This window comes from Prenolepis imparis, unplaced genomic scaffold (genome assembly GCF_030444845.1).
Source record: "Prenolepis imparis isolate NDT839.2.m4 unplaced genomic scaffold, iyPreImpa1.0 SCAF_8, whole genome shotgun sequence".
NCBI lineage: Eukaryota > Metazoa > Arthropoda > Insecta > Hymenoptera > Formicidae > Prenolepis > Prenolepis imparis.
This window is the reverse complement of record NW_028141166.1, coordinates 17,577,131-17,601,388: the sequence shown is the minus strand read 5'-3', so window position 1 is coordinate 17,601,388 and position 24,258 is coordinate 17,577,131. Positions and strand designations below refer to the sequence as shown.

The 24,258-nt window shown below is 31.1% G+C and overlaps 5 protein-coding genes across 11 annotated transcripts; 1 reads left to right on the top strand and 4 right to left on the bottom strand.

Annotated features, from left to right (window-relative positions):
• Nucleotides 1-4: 4 nt before the first annotated feature.
• Nucleotides 5-4,278, bottom strand: Tes (testin LIM domain protein). Its single transcript, XM_083044939.1, has 5 exons — nucleotides 3,768-4,278; nucleotides 3,471-3,672; nucleotides 3,089-3,381; nucleotides 1,026-2,558; nucleotides 5-524 (listed from the first exon to the last, which is right to left on the bottom strand). The coding sequence occupies exons 1-5, from the start codon at nucleotides 3,828-3,830 to the stop codon at nucleotides 171-173; spliced, it is 2,445 nt and encodes an 814-aa protein (XP_082901065.1). The 5' UTR covers nucleotides 3,831-4,278; the 3' UTR covers nucleotides 5-170.
• Nucleotides 4,279-4,457: 179 nt separating this feature from the next.
• On the bottom strand, nucleotides 4,458-7,931 carry LOC145940083 (putative ATP-dependent RNA helicase DDX55 homolog). 2 transcript variants are annotated; one of them, XM_083044941.1, is made up of 8 exons: nucleotides 7,559-7,931; nucleotides 7,299-7,406; nucleotides 6,380-6,652; nucleotides 6,144-6,294; nucleotides 5,936-6,008; nucleotides 5,502-5,699; nucleotides 4,721-5,414; nucleotides 4,458-4,619 (listed from the first exon to the last, which is right to left on the bottom strand). In XM_083044941.1, exons 1-8 carry the CDS (start codon nucleotides 7,655-7,657, stop codon nucleotides 4,581-4,583), a joined length of 1,635 nt encoding a protein of 544 aa, XP_082901067.1. In that variant the 5' UTR covers nucleotides 7,658-7,931; the 3' UTR covers nucleotides 4,458-4,580. The 2 variants fall into 2 exon arrangements, with proteins under 2 accessions (XP_082901067.1, XP_082901066.1); XM_083044940.1 differs by having other exon boundaries at nucleotides 5,936-6,294.
• A 2,028-nt stretch (nucleotides 7,932-9,959) lies between these two features.
• LOC145940081 (uncharacterized) lies at nucleotides 9,960-15,639 on the bottom strand. 4 transcript variants are annotated; one of them, XM_083044934.1, is made up of 9 exons: nucleotides 14,534-15,639; nucleotides 14,347-14,455; nucleotides 13,887-14,207; nucleotides 13,572-13,808; nucleotides 13,184-13,502; nucleotides 12,478-12,770; nucleotides 11,847-12,401; nucleotides 11,616-11,772; nucleotides 9,960-11,250 (listed from the first exon to the last, which is right to left on the bottom strand). In XM_083044934.1, exons 1-9 carry the CDS (start codon nucleotides 14,614-14,616, stop codon nucleotides 10,721-10,723), a joined length of 2,604 nt encoding a protein of 867 aa, XP_082901060.1. In that variant the 5' UTR covers nucleotides 14,617-15,639; the 3' UTR covers nucleotides 9,960-10,720. The 4 variants fall into 4 exon arrangements, with proteins under 4 accessions (XP_082901060.1, XP_082901061.1, XP_082901064.1 ...); XM_083044935.1 differs by having other exon boundaries at nucleotides 13,575-13,808; XM_083044938.1 differs by having other exon boundaries at nucleotides 11,847-12,389; nucleotides 14,579-15,638.
• A 192-nt stretch (nucleotides 15,640-15,831) lies between these two features.
• On the top strand, nucleotides 15,832-20,565 carry LOC145939566 (uncharacterized). Of its 3 annotated transcripts, none has more exons than XM_083043981.1 (3): nucleotides 15,832-15,958; nucleotides 16,799-16,921; nucleotides 20,000-20,565. In XM_083043981.1, the coding sequence occupies exons 1-3, from the start codon at nucleotides 15,935-15,937 to the stop codon at nucleotides 20,240-20,242; spliced, it is 390 nt and encodes a 129-aa protein (XP_082900107.1). In that variant the 5' UTR covers nucleotides 15,832-15,934; the 3' UTR covers nucleotides 20,243-20,565. The 3 variants fall into 3 exon arrangements, 2 of the variants coding, with proteins under 2 accessions (XP_082900107.1, XP_082900108.1); XM_083043982.1 differs by lacking the exon at nucleotides 15,832-15,958 and adding an exon at nucleotides 16,062-16,450; XR_014425843.1 differs by lacking the exons at nucleotides 15,832-15,958; nucleotides 16,799-16,921 and adding an exon at nucleotides 19,635-19,787.
• A 5-nt stretch (nucleotides 20,566-20,570) lies between these two features.
• On the bottom strand, nucleotides 20,571-22,689 carry A4 (apolipophorin-III-like protein). The gene is made up of 2 exons (XM_083043980.1): nucleotides 22,368-22,689; nucleotides 20,571-21,031 (listed from the first exon to the last, which is right to left on the bottom strand). Exons 1-2 carry the CDS (start codon nucleotides 22,632-22,634, stop codon nucleotides 20,723-20,725), a joined length of 576 nt encoding a protein of 191 aa, XP_082900106.1. The 5' UTR covers nucleotides 22,635-22,689; the 3' UTR covers nucleotides 20,571-20,722.
• Between the last annotated feature and the right edge of the window lie 1,569 nt (nucleotides 22,690-24,258).

The following is a 24,258-nucleotide window of genomic DNA, read 5'->3' as shown; positions in this document are numbered from 1 at the left end:
CTCCTATTCTAATAATTATTAAGAATTAATTTCACATTTATAACATTGTATATTATATTTTTACAATAATTTTATATACGAATATATCTTTTCTTTTCACAATGAAAAAATAACACATATAAAAAATAGTAATATAAATATAAATACTTTTATTTATATATATATGTATTTTATCGGTTGAGGAACTTTGCAATACAGTCTTTACTGCAGAATAATTTATCTTCTTTTATCGCCATTCTACCGTTTAGTAAATTCTTTTTACAGCTAAAGCAGCAAAAGCAGACTTCAGTTGCATGAAAGTTTAAATTTTTTATAGCTACACCCTGTTGATCAGCGGCAATCACATTATTGCAGGCAGCACATGTTTTTGCATATGATTTTTGATAACAAGGAAGACATAATGGACGATCATTTTCAGTAATATATTGTTGTCCAGCTAATGGCATATCACAATCCCAACAACAGAAATGTTTTACATGATAATTGTGCCCTTCTGCAACCGTATATTCTCGTACAAAAATTAACTGCAACAAATAGAAGTAAAAAAAGAAGATTAATTTAAACTTTTATTATTTTAAACATGGCTTGACAAAACATAATATTTTTATTATATTAATTTAACTACCCTGTTGATAATATTTTTATATATAATGTTTTTCATTAAAATGTATTTTCTTTAAATGCAAATTTTTTGCAAAATCTTTATAAAATATCAAGATTTTTTTTAGAAGAATATCGAGATATTTATAGCTTTTGAATTAGTTGATAAACGATAAAAAAAAAAGTAAACTTCAGAAGAACAAATAGATTCAATTAATTTCGAACAAACTTTGTGGCAGAATCTTGTGATTAGAATTTTCACTCTTTAATTACAAAGATACATATGATATTGAGAATTAAGAAATTAGTATAAATAATCTCCCTTAAAACATTTTTGCCAAAAAACAGTTCACAAAATTAGGAATTTGTAATTCACACAAACAAGATACATTTAATGAAGAACATTGTGCATTTCATACACTTACCTCGTCGCATGCAAAACATCGGACAATTCCCAAGAATGCAGCCAAATCTCTTCCGCAATATAATTTATTTTTATAATAAAAATAAACCAGATCTACCAACAATTCATTGCACACTGAGCAAACGAAACATCCAGGATGCCAGGATGCGTTATTAGCCTTCTCCGCGGTTACCATCACATCACCGACGCGTATATCTTCATGGCACTTCTCGCATTTGTGTACCTTTGTTGAATCAATCTTTAAATCCTTCATATTGTCTTTTAGGTGATCTATGTGCTGTGCGTTCGATTGTTCGTTGAAGTTTCCGACAATATGAGGGAACACTTGGTTTTGCAACTGTTCGGAATGTAGAATGGTTGGTTGCAGGATCGAACTACTCAACTCAGCTTGCAACGTATTGTCATTAACGAGACCTTGCGAATCAATTTGCAACGATGAATTCAATAGGGGAAGAGTAGGATCTACAGATATGTATTTATTCAATAAGGGATCTATAGCGCTTTCTGTTATGGTTTTAGACTCCTCTATCATCGACGAATTATTCTTCGTTGGTTTGTGATTCGCTCTAATAGGTAAAGCAATCGATTCAATTATTTGAGATGGAGATTTGTACTTCTTCCTCTCTGCTTCTACAGGAGTGTTTATAATGTTGTTAACTTCTGTATTTTCCAATAGAGTTCCTGCAGGATTTTTCATAGCAGTCATAATAGCTGTTCTCTCTGCATCTTTATTAATATTCATGGGATTATTATTATTCTCCTTCGATCCACCGCTACGTAATATATCACTCATGTCTAATAGTCTAGATGATTTAGGAACAGCGTGCGTAACCAAATTTTCCGTATTGTATTTATCGGCAAGCTTTTCTCTTATAAACATCAGGCTTTTTTCATCCAATGTGCTTCCGATAATATCGTTGGCGTGTATCGCACTAGGTGGAAGAAGAGCGTCCGCCAACATGGATTCCGCCATAGAAGCTGCCTCGCTATTAACAGTTTCCAAATGCGCAGTGCACGGCATGATATTGTTAAGCGTTTCTCTATGTCCCTCTAAAGCATCTTTCAATGCATTTCTTCCGTAAGGTATGTAATTTCCAGAAGTATGCATCTCGCGAGCAGGTACGATTTCTTGCTCGGCAAGATGCGTGGGAATCGAGGAATTAATTACTTTACTGTCCGCAGTTCTTTCGTTAATTGACACCGTATCATCCGCATATTGTGAATTCTCATTGATCAATTTCCCTCCGATTAGTTGCGATTTCGCGATATTGTTATTGGCAGATACATTAGTTAGTGAACAGTTATATCCTTCTGCTTTGGAAATCTTATTGTCATTTATGATCATAGCATCCTGCTTATTTTGAACTTCATGTGGATTCTTTGCATATGAACTTTTCACAGCAAAGCTACTCGGTATACGTAATTGAACACCAGTAGAAAGTATGTAAGCTTTATGCTGCGGACTGAAATGTTGCATATCAGTTGCATTTATAGGCGTCATGAGAAAACGCTCGAATGGGCGGGCGCCTAACATCTGAAAACGGTATTATTTTTATTATTTATAAATCTTTAATGAAATATAGTATATATATGCATAAAAGTTGTATGCACAATATATAAAATATTCCAAAAGAAAGTTTTTTATGCTATACATTTTTATACATAATTTAGCTCTGAGAATAAAATGTTTTAAGTATCTATAAGTAATACTTTCGTAATATTTTTAATGATTATTGTGCTTTAATTGACATATAAAATTAACAAAACAAATTTTTAAAGCAGTAAGTATCAACAACAGTACTTTTTACATAGAACAAAACGACAAAAACGTGTAGGTGATCTCCTAGAAATTAATATGTTATGTAATAAAGCTAAAAATTATATAGTTATTGAAATTTAAGACAAGTGTCATTGCATAATAAACTAATACACAATATGTCATAACAAAATATCCTAACAATAGATACTTCAAACATTTTTAAGTAAATATGTACATATCTATGATCTCAATAATAAAATCGCAATTTATATTAATAATATTAATAATATGTCGACACAACTTACCTTTATTACTTTGCCTTGCCCTGCATATTTTTTTATATTCTCTAAATATTTTTCAAATTGTTTCTGTTCTTGTTCACTAAGTTCATCACAAACTTTGTGATCAATATCATGAAGTGGTAATTGTTTCTGTAATAATTGCCTTCGCAAAGCAGCACCAGCAGATCCTTTAATTGGTAATTTCTCTACAGGCAAAGCTTTCATATAATCCATAGCGAGTTCTTCAGTTGTATCTGGTGGTATCCACTCAAATGTAGTTTCAGCTTCATTTTGTTTCTTGTTATTTACTTGCAAACCTAGTAATTAAATTTAGAATTAGCTAATAAATATATATATATATTATATATGTAAGAATGAAATAATCTATAAATATTATAATACTTACGCATGGTCTTCTTTTTAAACTTTCCACTTGGTCCAAACAGCAGATCAAATTGTGGAAATTCATCGTCATCGACATCATGATCATCCCGACTACATTTGCAATTTTTACAAATTTTTCGCCAAAAATGCAAATCAAGACCAGGACATGCGGAGTTACAATTCATGCATGATGCACCAGCACCAGCCTCATGTGCTAAACGCGGCTAAGAACAAAAATATAATGATTAAATTTCTTAATTTTGATATATAATATTGCTTTTCTACTTTAGAAAATCTTGTAAAAAAAATTACAACATACTTTCCGTTTACGATTTTCTAGTTCCAACAACCACTTTGGGCGATTCGCCGTTTCTTCTTCCATCTTTCAGCATGAAATTAAAACTTTCTATTTCAGAAGATCATTCATATCCAACAATTCGTCGATTTCTAAAGCTTATCTTGTGCGGCTTGATGAGCAACACGAATATGAGTCATCAGAAAGAGACAGTTAACTTAGCGACTATCGCACCAATACTTGGTATTTTCGAGGCAGCCCCATTCTTCGCTGCTCTTTCAAGATACATACGCACACATTCTTATATATACTTGTGTAGGAAATCATTTCACTCCCCTCTACAGCGCTATCCTGGCCCTGCTATGCGATGAGCAATGACCCGCGTAGAGAGGGAACGCTTTTAAAGACATAACAAAGATGGTAGGGATATGCGGCCTTGTAAAAGCGAATCTTGTGTTTAATTGTGTACTTGTTTGCACAAATTCGCGTGATTTTACGATATAGCAGATGCAAGCAGATGCAAGCAGAAACGTGAATTTCCTTTGTGATATCCTTATATCTCCTGCAAATGAATATTTATACTTGTCAAACGAACACGACTTTATAATATATTTTATTATTTAATATGATTATATTATATATGATATATATCCATAAATATTCTCATAGGAATCTGATTAAAAGGAGTCGCAAGGAAATATAATATTACGTACGTTTATGTCACCAATTTAGCGTGTAATATATTTTGAGAAAATATATACAATGAAAAAATATCAAAAAAATGAAAACTTGAGAGCGGATGATGGCATATATTTCTTATGTATTCAATTAACATTTTTAGACTCCAAAAGCCGCATCAAACTCTTCTTGTGAGATCTGTAATTAAATATACAAGTATTATATAAAACGATAAAAATATGAAAATCATAGAAGAGAAAAATTAATTTTTCTAAGTAGAAAAAAAATTAATACAGTACCTTCTTTTTCTTGAATTTCTTAATTAATGCTATATCTTTTGCCAATTCCTTGAGATCCTCCTCCTTAATTTGTTTCCTCTTTTTTTTATTGGAAGTTGTTGAAGGTTCTTGTTTCAATTTCTTTCTTTCTTTTCGTTTACTTCGTTTCTCTTGCTTCTCTAGCTTTCTCTTCTTGCTTTCTGACCAGGATTCAGTTTGTTTTTGTTTACGTCTATGATTAGTTGACCAAACACCTGTATTTTGATATTCAGTCAATTTCTCTATTCTGTGTAATTCGCGTTGTTTGTTTGCATAAGATATCGCGTTTATATCAATTTCAGGATCAACAAAAGACGACACATCCTTTCCTTTAAGCTCGGGCATTTTTAGCATTCTCAACAGTCCAAAACCCATCGCTAGCTTTCCCATATCAATATCTTTTAATCGAAGAATTAAATTGCATTCGTGTTTACTGTACGATTGCACGTATGAAACGAATGCACGGTTTGCTTTATCAAACATAAGTCGGTCTTTTTGTTGCAGGTGCCTCATACATTGCAAGCATTCTTCGATGGTATTCTCATTTGGTTTTGTTGTCATTTGTTGCAGTTCTACTTTTTGATTTCTTTTAATAAAATCTACATATGCATCTTCTGTCTCTAGAAGAAATAGCAATGCATTTCCTTCGTTGCCGATCCTAGCAGTTCTACCGCATCTAAGAAATATAAACTAATATATTGCAAAATATATCTCTTTAAGATAACATTTCCTTATTATTTCCTTATATATATAAAATTGTTACCTGTGCACAAAACTACTAGCAGTAGATGGAGGATCGTATTGTAACACCCAGTTTATCTCAGATATATCAATTCCACGAGCCATTACATCTGTACATATTAAAATTCCATTTTCAGCACGTCGAAACTGATCAAACACTTTATATCTCTTGCTTTTCATTTTACCATGTAAAGCTAGCACGTTTATCGATGGTAACAATCTGTAAATACATGTATATATACAGGATATTTTATTTAATATTTGACTATCAAAAATTTATTTATTTTAATATGCAAAAATCAATAAAACATTGTTTGATTGAAAGAGACGAATATTGATTGAAAGTAACAAAAATATTACGTTAGCAATTATATTAAATATCTTGTATTTAACGAAATAATCGAAATTTAACAGCAAACAATACTTTTAATATTTAATATTTAATTAAAGCCTTACACTTGTATAACTCGACTGAAGTAATCCACACACGCACAGGTAGATAAAAATATCATATACTTTGTTTTAAATCCTATTGAGCGTATAAAATCTATCATTACTGATAACTTATGCTCAGACTGAACAATTGTATAACTATTGTTCAAATTTACAGGCGTTGAAACATTATATTTCTCTTTCACAGTTATAAATGCTGGATTTCTCAGACCTGCTCTAATTAATTGTTGCAATTCTTTCGTCTGTGTTGCAGAAAATAATCCCGTTCTTCTAAGACGTGGCAAATAGCTTAAAATGCTATCTAAAGTTGCAGAAAATCCTAAATCTAGCAATCTATCTGCTTCATCTAAAACAAGAAACTCCTAGAAATAACAATATATTTGATTAGTCCAAAAATTCTGATTGCACAGATGAATGATTTTGTTACAAGAAAGTGTGATTTATTACCAGAGATTTTATACACAAACTCAAATTTATGGAACTACAATTGGATAAAATGTCTTCTAATCTGCCAGGTGTGGCAACAATAATATTTACTCCTCTCTTCGAATTTTCTGCATCTTCCTTAAGTGTCACACCCCCAACTAACAATACTTGCTTCAATGATGGAATTCTTTCTAAGAATTTTTCCAAAATTTCGCTAATCTGTGTAGCCAGCTCTCTCGTAGGACTAATTATTATCGCTCCTATTTCCATAGTTTTCCATTTTTCTGGTCGTTTCTACATATTGTAACATATAAAAACTTTTTAATGTCTTAATTCTTTATCAAAGATAAATGTTTAAAATAACATTGTACATGTTTTAATATATTCATTTCTATTGTGTATATCTTGTACCATATAAAACTACAGCTGCTAGAAAAAAACAATATCAACTTTTTAAGTGTTTTATTTTGATAATAGCTACATAATTAAAATAATTTTTGAAAATATATATATACATCGTATATATGTATCGTAAAAATATTCTGATAATATTCTTATATTATGCTCTGTTTTAAATATGCTATATACATACATTACATAATTTACAAATATTCTTTAATTTAGAAAATTTCTCTTTTTTTATTGTCCTTAATATAAAGAAAATATCATATAGAAATTATATCTTAGCTTTTTTAAAATAAATAATTTATTTTTTATCTATAAAGCAGAGTTTATAAGAAATAATCTCTTTTAAATACTTAATCAATTCTCTTTTTCTCTGAGATTTTTAAACAACTTGAAATTAAATGCAAGCAATATTTTCTTGAACATTTGAATTTTACAAATTATGCATAAACACTTAAGCTTCAACAAGTTTTAGAAGGAATTCCATATTCTAAATATATATTGAAATAAATTTATGTAACAAATAAAATATTACTTGTAATATCTCCAATAAAGGAATAAGAAAAGCAAGTGTCTTTCCGCTGCCTGTAACTGCTTCTGCTGCAACATCTTTACCTTTCAGTAACAAAGGTATACAAGCTGCCTGCAATTAATATGATAACAATAATTCATTATTTTACAAGCACACTTTTTAATAATATTTAATATTTTAATAACATTTCTACTGCATTATATATATATATATATATATATATATATATATATATAGATTATATATAGATTATATGATATTACCTGAACTGGTGTCATATCGAGAAATTTTAATTGTTTTAATGTTTTTAGTACAGGATCGCTTAACTGCACATCCAATTCTTTCCATTTTTGAGTTTTCATTATAAATCTATATTTCTATCTACTTTATTTATCTCAAATAACAATAAAATAATTTCTTATTTATAAAAGAATGATATTGGAAACATATCATAACCTTCTCGATCTGTCAGAAGGTTAGCAAAAAATCTGTTGCTCTTATTTTATGGATAGTGCTAATGTTCATAAAAGATTAAAATCAAAAATATTTATAGACTGAAAATGTGATATTGTATTTTACAGGAAGGATGAAAATACAATAAAAGAAAAGGAAAAACCCTTAGAACAATCCGAAAGGTGAACCACATGTAAGTATAATACTGCGCATGCGGGGAAAAAATTAGCTCATGCGCACACATACACAAATAATTTAATTTAAATTGAAATAATAGCAAGAGCTAGTTTGATAGAAAATATAATTTATTAAATATAAGTTTGTTATACGCTTTAAATATAAATCAAGAAATATATTGAAGACGATATTTACATACATTAACATTAAATGAAAAAATTACGGGCTGGCAGAGGATAAAGAGAAACACATGTACAAGAAAATTTTGGTTTTTAACGTATATTGATTTTTTTATTTTGATGTTTTTCTTCTTTTTAAATCTCTTCAATATAAAATCTGTTTAACGATGCCACACACTCAACTATCTCTCTCAGGCAAATGTTGTTTTTGCTTCCTTCTGTTAATATATACGATTAGGTCTAAGGCCGTAGTTGTTGAACATTCTTTTCCCAATCGGTTTCGAGCATGGACTAAAAATTCATCTGGACGGAGCTTTCTACAAGGATGAATTGAGATTAGCGATAATTATTGAAAAAAGATACTTTGGCCCTTTTTAATTCAACGATATCAATAGATTTAAATACTGTTTAGCATTATATAATCGAATATGTATTTTTAGCACTTTGAGAAAAACCATCTTTTTTTTTCTTGGTCCCTGCTCTTATTCTAATGTGAGACAGAATAAAAATGTTCAATCAATTTAGTATAGACAAGTAAATAAAAATACATAATGCAAGACATTATGCATGTTCATAACTTTTTATGTAACAAAAATATAGTAGAAGAGCAGTGCAAGAGTGTACCAGTTTAAAGGGAAACTATTCATAGAAAAGAATCTATAGAATAAAAGGATTGTATAGATTTACTATAGATTTACTATAAGATTTATTATAGATTTATATATAAACTGAATCGAAAAGATCTGATTGTTTGCAGTATCTCTTTCTTTACCACTAATCTCATCTTTTGTCCTCTAAATAATAGTATGTGCCACGTTCAGATATATTCTTAAGTTCATGCAATTATCAAGCATCCACTTTTTTGCTTATTAAATGAGATGTACATAATTCACAAACTCGAATATAAATCAATTACATTGCTTCTCAATTCCTAATTATTCCTGTAAATGATATTAATTTTATTAAATTTTTAACAAAGAAATTATGCATAGATATATGTATTTCACGACAAATGTTTCATAATTTATTTTTTTTTAAATGACAAACAAATCTTGTTACACATTTTTTTATATTTTCTACTATTTAGAGAGAGAGAGCAATTATTTTATACAACACTTATAAAGCAAATTATTAAGGACTCTATATTAATAATATACAATAAATTTTTATATAATTTTAGATTTTATAACAATAAAATAAAATAAATATCAAATTTTTTAAATTTAATGTTTTATGTCATTCTGTTTTTTAATAAACTTTTAAATCATATTATTTCTGCTTCTTATTTTGCATTTATTGCTATTTAGAGTATGATAAAATATAAAAATATAGAGATTCTATTAAGTTACTTAAGATACAAAATATAATAACAATGTATTGAGTCTATTGAACTATTGAAACTAATTGTTGAAGTTTTAAGATTAAACTCGAATGACACCTTATGCTCGATATGTAAATTATGTACCTCTCTGATGCCTGCTATTCGCACAGTTAACATTAGCGCGATTTGTCGGTGTGCAGATGTTGTATCTGTTCGCATATTCGATGTAATCTTTCGTGTTTGAAACTCGTGCGCGTATCAACATCTCGTAACAAAACTCATCAACAAACCGCAGAATCGTATATTTCGCTAGTGTTTTACCCTGCAAGCCGTACGCCAGCTTCATTAATTATCACTCGCTTCGTTCAAATCAGATTCGAAAGAGTCGCAACCGTTCTATCCTCTTTTTCGCGAGTTCTTCTTCATGTTTGCAAATGGAATTAACACCCGGCCACATGGGCAGAAAAATATGCCATGTATTTTCATATACCTCACTTTCACGCAATTTCAATAATCATCTCGATTAAAAACAAAAATAAAGAAGAGAGAAAGAGGGAGATAGAGATGAACTCGCTCGTGCGATATTTTTCACTTGTCGATTGAAAATCTTAGTTCAATTACTTTACAAAGTAGTGCAAGCTATATCTGTATGAAAGAAGATTAAAACTTTTAAATTAAAGAATTGTATTAAACGAGCGATCCCTCTTATTCTCTCTGGTACATTAAAGCACTACTCAATAAAAATGCATGTTATCAAAGAAATCTTTGATAAACTCATTTTTTATATCTGACACATTAATCTGATAAAAGTCCGTGATAATTTTACGAATATAATTTTAAAACTTGATTAAAATAATCAACGTGATGAAATTTTTAAAGAGTCCGTAATATAGATATAGGTCATTATTCGACGATCGACCTACATTTAAAGAAGAAAAGTTACTTTCAAGATAGTTAATACTCTCTTTGATCGTTTAGAATTGTTTAAAACATCATTTAGGATAATATTGCTTTGTATTGATTATCCTTCTTTTTTTCTCACTACAAAACAAAATGCGAGATAATTTCATACTGCTCATAAATGTAAAAAGTTAAAGATAAGGGTTTAATTTACACTGTTGACAATGGATTAATCGGATAAATTGAGGGTTCGTAGAAGAAACGAGCAGTTTTCCAAGCAATCAATCAAAGGAAGCAATCATACCATCGTGAAAGTAACTAAATTTTGAAAGTCTTATTCTATCTTTTCAGAATACTAACACTCTTCTCTTTCTTCTTTTACTTCATGTTACCGGCTACTGATTGTGCGGTAAAATAACGGGTATAGTTTGCTGCGCACCCGGAGGTGGCTGTGGTGGTAGGTATTGCATGTGCTGTGGTGGAATTGATATATGAGGTGGAAGTATTGGACACATAATTGGATAACTCGGGGCATGACCTTGAGGCGGAGGTTGCGGATACGTAGGTTGTGGAGTACCGGGTGGATTATAAGCACCCGGGGTATGTGGTTGATTTGGATTGGCCGGAGATGGCGTTTGGCTAGGTGGTTGTTGAGTTAGATGAGGGTGTGGATGTGTGTGCGGACCCATATATTGTATAGGAGCCTGCGGTCCTTGCGAATCGTGATGATGGTGATATGGACTAGCCATGTGCGGCGGTGGTGGTGGTGCCTGTACCATGCGTACCATTTGCTGGTACGTCGGTTGTCCTGGATAAGGCATCTGGAATGGTGGATGTAACGCTGGCGCCAATAACGGCTGTCCCGTTGCTGCGGCTACTTGCATCTGGGACGTTATATCTGCTGGGGTACGTTGCATCATTGGCACTGTAAAAGATATGACAACATATGTTAAATAATGTTTTGTTTTCAGTATTAATACATGTGGCACTGTAAAAGATATAACAACATATGTTAAATAATGTTTTGGTTTCAGTATTAATACATAATTATACTAGTCGGCAAAGATAAATAAAATTGATCTTGAAACGATTTCGAGGAACGAATAACTTTAAATCGAAATTTATTTAATTACTACATATATAGACTATTCAAAATAAATTTTCTTTGCGAGAATTTTTCAAATCTCTTGTTAAAGAAATATATACATACGTGTATGTGTGTGTATGTAACATCTCACCCGAGTTTAACACAGTCATAAGAATTATTATGACTATATAGAAGATACTGACCCTTTCGGAACCTTGGCACTTGCTGGGTTGGTGGCTGACTAAATGCCGTTGATGCTACATACGCCGGCATAACAACAGTTGTGGGCATAGTTGCTCCTGTATACTGAGGAGTCTGAGGCGTATGCGGCCGACTAGGTGTTGGTGTACTGGGAGAGCGCTATAGATTGTACAAGCATAAATATCATTATTTCTATTCAAATTCGATTTACTGATGTAATATATATTACTTACTGGTGTAAACGGTTTGGCATTTGGATTAAATTCTTTAGCGTTTGGATTCAAAGTAGATTTCTTAAAAGCAGTAGTTATCTTATCAACCGCGGGTTCTGGTGGTGATTGTTGTACTGTTGGAATATTGGTTTGCGGTTGTGGAGGTGGTGGTTGTTGTTGTTGTTGTTGTGGTTGTGGTGGTTGTTGTTGCTGCTGCTGCTGCTGCTGCTGAGGTGGACTTGTAGACCTTACTGCTACTGGTGGACCAGGTGGTGGCTTACTTGTAATGACAGGTTCTTCTTGTACAGTTTGATGTTGCTGATGAGGACTGGTATGCTGCTGTGTCGGCGGCTGTTGTTGCGGTTGCTGTTGTGGACTTGTATGTTGATGAGAAGCTTGATGATGCGGCTGATTCATCGGAGTAGCGGAGTGCACATCTTGTTGATGTTGATGCTGTTGCTTTCGGGAAATTTGAGAAGTATCTGGCGATTCTCCTAATTTGAATTCCGCAGCAAACTGCCTGAGTTCCGAATGCTGTTCGTCTCTGCCACGTGGTGTCGGAACCTTGAAGTAAAACTTATAATCGTAAATGAGTTGCCTTTCTTTTAAAAAGGAAGATTATTTTAAACGAGAGAATATATATGCGCCGTACCTTCCGATGATCTGATTTGTGGATGACTATTTGTCCTTCGACAGAATTCTGCTGCGGCAATGATGTATGTTGCTGATGTGAAATCTGTTGCTGTTGATGAGAAGATGCAGCATTTGATTGAGGAAATGGCGCTGGTGGCGCTTTATCAGCTTGATAAACTTGTTGCCTGCCAGGTCGCTCTCGTTTCTCCGTATTTATTTTATTCGAAGGTGTTTGTTGTTGTTGCTGTGGAGGAAAGCTTACTTGCGCCATTGAGGGAGCAACTTGAGATTGTGGTTGATTCTGTTGGATTACTGTATCAAAAGAACATACAATCATCATTCAATATCGTTGCTTTTTGCTCTGAACATAATAATAATTTAGGCTTTTGACTATAAAGAGTTACTATATGACTTTTATCATATGTTTATTACATATAAAGAGTCACTGTAGAATCTTCTGAAAAATATTTACCGCATGCAAAAAGTTACTACAATAGCTAGCTAAAAATTTTGTGTTTACATTTCTCTTTGTCACTAATATTGATAGTTTTTTATCCTATTTATGATATATTGTACAAATATTATATAATGCCACAAAGTTATGCATGCCAATTCAATAGAAAAGAACTTATAATATTCTTACATTTTTTACTGCACAATAGCGCTTTTTATTTAATTTCTTGCAAAGAGATTTTTAAATAAAAATTGCAAATAAATTAATATACCTTGTTGCGATTGTGTCGTAGGTGGAGGCACGAATGGCGGAGGTGGATTATTATACGTAACAACCACTCCATTGGGTGGCATACCCATATTTAAAGATACTGGATGCTGCACCGAAGCATGAGCAGGCTGTACTCCAACCGATATATTTGGTTGTGGGACATTTACATTGACTGTGGACGGAGATGGTTGGCTGTAGACATTCTTATTGTTTGTGGTTCCGGGCGAAGACGGAGGTTCACTGGATCTCATTAGTTTACTAGTGTTACCATTCTTCTTCTTTAACGGCGGTGGAATATATTTTCCTTCAGTGGGCCTTGTCTAAAAATAAGTAGTTATTAAGATATTCAATAAATGAAAATAAAGACTCAAAATGTTTTTAAAGACTACCACAGCTGCAAATCTTTCTTCTTCATCGCCATTTTCCAATTCTAATCTAGCCTTATGATTTGGTTGAGATTCGATCTCATTTGCAATTTCAGCAGCCTTCTGCTCTTGTTCTTTATAATCCTTTGTATCTTTACGTTGAAGCTGCAAAGTATAACCAACTAAGGAAGGCTCAAATGTTGTTTGAACTCCATAATCTTGTTCGTTTTTACGAAACATTTCATTAACATCCCAACCATTCTGAAAATCAAACATTTTTATATAACTCATTGTTTAATTAATTTTATTAGCTTGCAATAAATTTGCAACTCGACTCACAGAGGCACCATCTAATTCTAACTCAGTTCCGTTCATAGCAGTAGTTGGTGGATCCCAAGGCTCAAGTTCTTTCTCGCCGACTAAACCATTAAACTTACTAATGGCTGTATCGGTTTGGAAAGTATCTCTTATAGCATATTCTAAATCAGCATCCTTGGCAGATATAGTGACAACGTCATGTGATTTAAAGATTAATTTCTCTACTACATTATCTGCGTTAATCTTCTCCTCTACCCGATGAGCCATTTCTAATACTACGTCAAAATTACTGGAGAATGTTCTAAATATACCCTCATATACCGAGCCATTTTGCGTTTGAATCTGTGATTCGAACAAAAGAATGTTATAATTTCAGGTCAATATTTTAATAATTGATATACAAATGTATACATATATATTGTACATATATATATATATATATATATATATATATATATATATATACACATGTTTGTAATACCTGTACTATATTCCCAACATGGCCAGTGATTGCATGCATAAAATGAGCATTGTTATAGACTCCTTCCGCTACAATATTTCTCTCCTGCGGCACACGTGCCCGCGGAGATCTGGAAGAAGATATCGATCAAAGAGAACGTTATACTTTTATGGTCAATATCATTTGCTACGTTATAAATATTATATACCTGCTATTATGATCTTGACGAGGAGAGCCAAGTGATTGGCAGTACCTGTTATTGTTTGTACGATTCTTCCTCTTGCTGTTCATTTTGCCTGACGGTTCCTCACCAGTCGTTGGTGGATTTCTGCCGCCGGTTTGTTGGAGGCCCTCTCGTTTCTTAGTAGGGACCGGAATTTTGACTACTTTCCCGATGACCGCTCGACGTCGAAAAAATCCGTTTTCTCGTTCGTCGACGACAAATCGTCAGCTGCGACTCGCTTATACTCGCGACGCTCTTACGCGACGTCTTCGTTAACGCGCGATCTCGCGCGAATAATCCGCGGGAACAAACGTTTGTCGAGCGGACGAGGAGTACAAGGCCGCGAGGACTATCAACATTCACGACGGCTTTTAGGTTATACGCAAACACAGGCCCGAGTACGAAGGTAAACGCGAGGCGTGCAAATGGAACGCGCAACGAGGCGGATCGGACTTTGATGCTGCGCGGACTCGGGTCAGACCGCGGTTTGACAGGCGCGGAACGCTGATCTCTACGGACGAGGAATAATCCCGCGCTGAGAAAAAACGGCGGACGCGCGCGTATATATATTGTACATACGTGACAGCGAGCGAGCGAAGCAACGAGCTCTGGCTCCAGAACCGATTACCACGATCGTGTAGTCTCGAATTACTTTTGACGGCTGTACGTGACGTAACACGACGACGATGACGACGACGACGACGATGACGACGACGACGACGATGACGATGAGTATACTTACTACCTCTCGAGGGAACGTAAGAAGTGTATAGAGATCGTTGCGTGTACTTAGAGATCGACCGTCCGCGAATCTGTGACTATGGGGGGACTTGTTGGACGCTCGGAGTAGAAACAGACACGTGACGATTCGACGATCCGCGCGAACAACGCGTAGCCAAGTACTGGCGGTGGTGTCCGCGAAAAATCCGCGTTTTCGATCTCTCCTGGTTTTTTAATTAATCAACATGTGGCGGAGAAACTATACGACAGGCTGTAGTTGCAACCTTGCAACATATGTATGTTATATATGTCGTCTATGTTCAATCCGATTGCGCTGATACTGGGTTGTGTCGCTTCGCAGTCGCCACCTGGTGAACGACGCTTGTCCTTGTATCGATTCGACTATCGATGTTGCGACTGAAACAACGTTCAGGGGCTCGATTCTTGAATTCATTCGCGAGAGAAACGTATGCGCAGATTCGGCTCTTACAGAAAAGTTGCAAGTTGATTGGCTAAGAGCCATGCGATAGCCAATCAACTTGCAGCTTTTCTGTAAGAGCCGAATTTGCGCATACGTTTCTCTCGCGAATGAATTCAAGAATCGAGTCTCTGGACGCAGTCCATTTGGCATTGTAAACGCTGGGTGTTCGACTGCGATCAATCGGGATGAAGAAAATGTTCGCTGTACAGGTCATTATTTTACGGATTTTCTCTTGAAACTTATATTTCTATATATTTTGAGGGGTGTAGAGAAATATCAATTTGTTCGAAAACATTATCGTTCCTGTCTCCTTTAATAATATTGATATTTGAACAAATCGATGAGTCTGGAATATTTATTGAAGGAGCAATCTCGCCAACCAATGAACGTTCGAGTTTTATACGCGGATAAGGCAAACGGAAATACGTCAGCAGTATCTTGCTTGCTGTGTCGAGTTGCCGAACATAGAAGTTGTATAATCGAATCCGTTTTGGAAAACGTTGATGGTTATTTAGCTCTATATAGAAGCGTAATTATTTTTCTAAAAACTTCTCAGTCTATCAAAGTGACAAGTTCCCTTATGAAAGAAAAATCGAATATTACTTTTTAACAAAATCTGTATTTTATTCCTTGGGAACGATGCAATGTCCACGAATAAAGTATTACTTCCGGAAAAGACGGAAATTTGGTTATAAAGTCAGGTACTGTTTCCTTATACACGCATGTATAAAACATCGACCAGAAAATATAATTATAATCACGTGTATATATTATATCTTTGGCACGAAAAATCCTTTATTAATCGATTGACATATAAATATAACAAACTTTATCGTATATATTATAATTATATAAAAAATTTAACGACTTTCATTCAATATAAGAGAATTTAGTTAATCAAATTATTTTTACTAGCGAACGCGCGTGTGCAGTAACAATAAAATATATTGTTATGTGACAAATTTGCAATTATTATTTATATATGTATGTTAAATAGTATTTTGACCAAAAAGAAAATTGTTTCACACATTTCTATTATTTTCTTGTAGGGCAAACATAAGAGAACACCGTATCACCATTTGCGAAGCTGGTCATTTCTTCATTATTTCTACGCGTCAAGGACACATTTGGGGATTCTTCACATTCGAAACTACAAAGATTTCCGCAATAAGGTGAAATTTTCAAAATTAAGTTTTCAGGTATGTATCTTTTCAGGTATGCACTCGTGATATCTTTAGTCAATTTTAAATTTTTGTTATTAGCATATTATATTAACATATGAACTGATTAACTATAATAGCTAATAAAAATAAGAGCAAATAAAAAAAGTCAATGATCTCTAATAATAATTGTCAAAAATAATGATTTTTCATAATTTTGGAAATACTTTTGTAATTACTCAAATTTAATTTATTATTTTGATTATTATATAGTATAATTATTTTATATAAGCTACAATTAATTTCCTTTGTTTAAAGCTTTTTTCCAATTAATCAACAAAAATGATAATTGATAAAATCTTGATAAAATATTTAAATGAAATCTAAATAAATATGTATAGAATATATATATATTCTGAGAACATATCATAAATTGCAAAACATATCATATATATATATATATATATTATTCCTAATGTCGAAACAATTTAATAAAATTTAGTAATATTATTATAACTAAAAAAACATTTATATAAGAATTAATAAAATTTGAGAATATTGGAATTATTAAATTTAGATAAAAGAATAAAAAAGCAAGATTAAAATCGATCAAACATCAATCTTCGATATTAGTGTGCAATATAACGAATTCATCAGCGATCGTGTAACAATTTAATTGACATCGTTCATTAATTTATCGCTAGATGGCGATATATACTTTAAATGAATTAATTTCAATTTATGGCCAAATGGCAAAGCCAAGGCTTATTCTTTTTTCTCAAATAAAAAAAAAATAATAATAATTTTAATTTATATAATAAAAATTTTTTTTAATTTATAGATGTAAATAAATAACGTATAATTATTATTAGAATTTTTGATAATTTCTTATTGCAATAAATAATGCAATAAATGTACATATTAGATTTACATTTATACTTAGAATATATATTATTTCATCATTAATATAATCGAGATTTTTAATATAAAATAGTAAAAATATCTTTATATAATATATATATATATAATATTGCTAAATTCATGATTCATAATTAAAACAATATAGATATGTAATTGATGTAAATAATTATTATATTATGATTTTGTATTTATAAAGTAATGCAAGATTCTTTATTTTAATTTTTAAGAAATTATTTTTTGAAGCGCGATTTAGAGCGAGATCTGCGATATTTTTCATTTTCATCGACGTCGTAAATCGCATTGAGTTTGCGAATAATGTTCTTTGTCCTGTCGTAAACAAAATTGTCCATTTGGCCCAAAACATTGACGAATTCAATTATCTTCTCAAAACCACGATTTATCCTTGCAGATCTTTCAACATCAGACATAGCTCCTTGCATTTGAGATTCTTTTTTCGATGATCTTGTAGATAGTTTCTCAGTTTTATTAGAAATTTCAGCAGCGTTTGCGAATATCTGTTTAGCAAAATTTTCATTAGAGAAATAATTTATACCACTAATAACTAAAATAATTTTCTCTTATTTTAGAGAACTTATATATATAAATTTAATAATTTTATATAAAAATCTATACTTTTTCACATTACTTATTATTGTTAGTTAGTCTTACCATACACATAACAAAGAGTAGAAAAAATATATTTATTTTAACCAAACGTGCACTCATCTGGTTAATTCTCATATTTTATAAATTTTCGTAGTTTACAAAAATGAAAATTGATTAAGAATCAAATTTACGCACTTTCATTGATTCAATACTGAGTCTTTAACCAACAATGAAACGATTTAACAATTTCCATCCTTTTATAAGAGGCAAACATGTACGCATATACCACCCAGCAATATTGCGTGGGAGAACGAAATATTTTTCATTCCATTAATTTTTGTACTTTAAAATTCAATTTATATTACAAATAAAATATTTAATTTTACTAGAATAATCTCAATACAATGAGAATTGATTCTATATTAATTAAATTTTGTATAATGCTTTGTTAATTGTAATTACTAAATATTTGACAATATATATATACGGATTTAGGTCATATCGAATTGGGGAATTATTCTTGACGTGAATAAATTTCATTAACTTACGTTAGCAATGTGAAATCAAAACGGAATCCGCTGATTGCGTGTAATCACTTGCCTTGTTGTCACCTATTACTAAATTTAATGACATGATTAAACAATAATGATTTTCGGATTGACTGCATTACAACAGAGACAAGGCTTTTCATTCTAATTTTTATTTATTTCTGTACTTATTAACTTTTACAATCTATAAAATATATCATTTTTATAAAGGAATTTAAAATATTTATTTTTTTAAATATTTTATAGATTAATATTATAATTTTTAAAAATAATTTTAATTAAAACTAAATATTTGAAATTTAAATACTGACGAATTTAAAGAAATATTATCTCTTTTTTTATTATTAAAATGATTTTATTTATAACAAAATTCTATTCTCTAAGACAATAAAAATTAATTTGATTAATTTGTTATTAATCTTTGTGTTTAAACTTTATTAATTTGTTAGTTTAATGTTATATCACGTAGAAGATTTCTGAAGTATGATATTATTAACGGTACATACTTTCAATGATATTGTTTGAATACGGAAATTTTATTTCTCAACATCAATAAAATCATATAATTACTGAGAATTTTCAAATAAACATGTATTCGTATGAAATCCATAAACATCATGACACATACAGCGACGGTCATTCAGGAAATGCTTTTTATGCTGGCTCATTTTTACGTTCGATATCGAAGTTTCGTATTCGCGTTAGCAAAGTTCGTGTAGTGAATTATGAGTCTCCGCACAATTCATGGATATCATTTTCTATTTTATATCTATGTTACCTTATTATTGTTAACGATTCATGCAGTAAGTATATAACTAAATTTAGTATGTGTATTGCAGTTAATAAATTTATCAGTAAAATTAGTAAATTTATTATTGCAGTATAATTGCAATTTTCAATATAAATTTTCTTATAATGATTCATATCTCTTTCTATTCTATTTGCATATTATTTAGATTTAATAAGATATTTATTTATAACTAACTTCCTTTATTTTTTTTCTATATTCTTCAAGTCATCATTTGCATCAACCAGTACCTATGCTATACCAATTAAACTGTCAGAAAGGACCAGCTTTAAACCTATAAGCTCTATAACTTCAAAAGTCATGGATACGGTCGTCAAAACCATTTCTTCCATTGATCAATGGTTCCCGCGTATCTCGTGGATGAAACCGGCCAAATCGAAGTTAACAGTCGTACGGCCAATCAACACTTATCATCGAAACGATTTCTCGTCTGAAGAATCAGATTGTTAATATATTTTTTGTAATTAGATAATACAAAATTCCGTTAATTTATTTGCTGTATGTTAATTAAATACGTAATTAGATAATTTTGATATTAAAAAATATATCTCTTTAACTGATTATTAATCTCAATGTATATTATTTTATATATCTAATTATGCAATGCAATATGATTCATAGACTAAAAAATAAAAGCATCGTGGCGATATTAAATAATTTTAATGTGAGAATCGTAAAAGAATTTACAAGGTACGATTAAATCGTACAACTAAAAATCTTATCTCAGTATACATATAACAACAGTATAGGTTTAAAAAAAAATAAACGAGAGGATAAATGATTTCAAGTGCTTTTATTAATAATCATTCATTAGTTGTTTATGATATAATGTGGAATTTTTTGTTGGTTGAGTGGAAACTCGATTTTTCCGCATGTGTTTACATTCAAGATGTTAGAGCGCGAGTAATTCGCTGTATGATCTGTTTCATTTTATGGTTGCGGTGTTGTTGCCTGCTGCAACTGATTATTCAAGTTCTGAGAAGCCTGTACGGCAATGTCTATCGCCTGCTTGGTGAACTTGGCGATACCCTCTTGCACTTTTGCGGAGTTCTCGCTGATAGCCTTAGCGGTATTTTCGGACTCTGTTACAACGGTTTGGATACCCTCCTGGAACTTGGCACGCAACTGATTAACTTGTTCCGTAGTCTCGGGATTAACTTGCATTTTGTCGACCATATCAGACAGCTTGGTCTTCAGGTTCGTCCAGAGAGTTTCCAATTCTGGATTTTTGGTTTTGACCTAGAAATCGACGATCCATCATAGTCAGACATATTTTAGATTTTAAAGGGCAAAGTTTCAAAAAATGATTAGTAATATCGAAAGCTTCTTGGAAATTTTGACAAAATAAACTGATGAATATAAATAAATATAGGATATAGATACCTCGATTCGATTAAAATTTCGTTCATTAGATGTGTATTACGGATGTTTTTTACTTCGCAATGCATAGAGATTAAAGATTGACTTATTTGTTTGCAGTATCGACGCGCATCCTTTAAACAAGGATAAATTGAATATAAATAAATATAGGACGGATATAACGCAAGTGAACAAAAAATGCAAATAGTTAAATAAGTTAAAAGTTTTATATAATCACTCATTTAGTTTCTAGCAGGAAAATTTATTATAGTACAAGCGAAATATGTGAAAGTCGAGATAATAATATTCTAAACTTCCTGTTTTCGCTACATTTGTTGTTTGAATTACTGAATTCGTTGACCTTCGATTGTGATATCATTTAAGCATTTTTAATTGTGCATAATCGGCTGTAGTGAATTGCATACGTTAATATGTTATCAAGTATATAAAGTACGTGACTTTCGACATTCTTTAGCAGCATTAATACAGTGAGTAATTTTGTTACATAATTTTTAATGTATATAATTTAATGAGAAGAAACAATGAAAATAATATTGCATATTTATGATTTGCACAAATTTTTGCATTCTGTGTAAGTAGAAAAAATAATAAGAAATGTGTCAGTAATTTATCATTTACTTGTGATTGTTTTTATTTGTTTACAGTTCGTTATATATGATTTTCTAATAGTCTAACGCATCAAAAAATGTTTTATCACATTAATATTTTATGAATATAAATACATAAATTATACATTGTACATATACAATTCTGTTTTTATTACAGTTATATGTAATTTATCGATCATCTATTTTGATAATTTATCCGTATTAATTATCTCTTGTGGATTGACTTAGAATCGGTAAATCGAATTTTTCTCTTGCTAATTTTTTCAAATTAGCAAATAATCCTCTACGTGTAGAACGATGCGTTGACTTTTTGTTTCTAATTTAAAAAATGCGTCATATCTAGGTAGACGAGGTTGCGCGTTGATACTGCAAACAAATAAGTCAAACTTTAATCTCTATGCATTGCGAAATAAAAAACAGCCGTAATACATATCTAATGAACGAAATTTTCAAATCGAGGTATCGAGGTTGCTTTAAGTGTTTTAAGATTCACTTTTACGATCACGACGTTACAATAAAACATATTCAATACGAGAAGCAAATGAAATATATTCACATTATACGTTTATTGGTACATTTGTGCTCACCTCTTCGGTCATGTTCTTGAGATATTCGGTGACATTCTTAGCGAAACTGTTGGTGTTGTCTCGTAAGGTATCAAGGTTGGGTAGGTGTTCCTGAAGCTGAGCGCCCAAGGTAGAGATGGCATTTTGGGCTTCCTTGAAGCTATTAGCCATTACCGATTCTAGAGATTGAGTGCTGGTCTGTTGGTTTTCGACATCGCTGGCTGGTACAACCTTGCCCTCGGCTGCGACCAAAATGACGACTAGGATAAATGAGACTAAGCACTTCATCTTGCGTTGATGTTTTCTTCTTGGTCGGTTGGAAAACGACTAATGTATAGAATGGACGTCGCACTCCCTTTTATAGGCGTTTCTTATCGAAGAGGGCAAAGTGCTTATTATCTCATTTCGACGACAACGATCTGCATTTTTCTTTACATTTCGATGCTACATTTTTCTGAGAGGATACTTTCTATCGAAATTTATGTGTGTTCCAAGATGTTTGATCTTTTTATTCGGTCATAAAGATAAAGGTGAATTCTAATATTTTATAATTATTTCTAATTATATTTCTGTGATTATATTATATATACATACATATATATATATATATATATATATATATATATATATGGGTGTGTGGTGTGTGTCGTTTGTAAAGAAAAGTAAATAAAAGAAAAAATTTTTATTGATGTATATACAGTGCACATCACTTTATTACTCATGATGACTAAATTACTTTTTATGTTGAGAATTTTAATTTTGTATTAAAGGATAATATTATGTGTAATTATAAATAATGCTATATGCAATTATAAATAATAATAACAAAAATTTTTATATATAATTTTATTTTTATAATATATATATATATATAAAGTCATTGAAAATCACAACGAATATTATTTGCTTTAAATCATTATCATTATATTATAATATTATATTATATTCGACGACAGTCAAGTGACAGTTTCCACAAAAAATTAAATAATAATAATTATTTTTTATTACAAATACATACGCAACAGCAAATTTTTGATAAGATTATTGTTTTAAAATATATTTTTCAATATAAATATTATATAATAAACAGTATTTTTTTATAAATGTTTTTATAAAATTTCGTGAATTTTTATAAATAGCATCATAAGCTAGGTTTGTCATATCTTGATAATTTTAGTTTATATGATTTTAATATTTAATATATAAGTTATTTAATATAGAAGTGGCATAATATTTTAAACTCAAGCTAAATTTTGAAATATTTTTCAAATAAATGATAGAATAATTTTCGCAGGCGATTATGTTTGCAAATAAAGAATTAAACCCTTTTTGATGCATTGTTAGAATGTAAAATGATTATATGAATGAATCAGCAAATACAGAAAGCATAGAATAAATATAGGATCAGAATTACTGACACAGTGTCATTTGAAGATACAAGTTCTTGATATATTTGCTAACGGAAATATCAGGGTCAGATTTCTGGTCAACTTTTAAACGTTTCTTCTAATCCTGATATTTTCCTACGATAAGAAACATTTTACCGATGGAATGCTTTTAGACACTAAATGTCTCGATAGAAAATTCCATTCGAAAAATATTTCATTCTTCTAATATACGATTATATTTACGAAATATTTTTTATTTAATTATTTTTACATTTTCTATATTTTCATGACGTCTTATTTGCGTGATGTTTATATATATATATATATATATATATATATGTAGTCTTATTCTTATATCTTTAAGCTTGCTAACTAAAACTAAATGCAAGAATTGAGACAAAGGTTTTTTTAGTTTAATTTAGTGGTTTGATATTTTTTGTTGTAACAGCAAGGAGATGTTTTCGTTATTTAAATGCAATTTATAATGAGCTTTATCTAATACGATTCGAAATAAATCGATGACT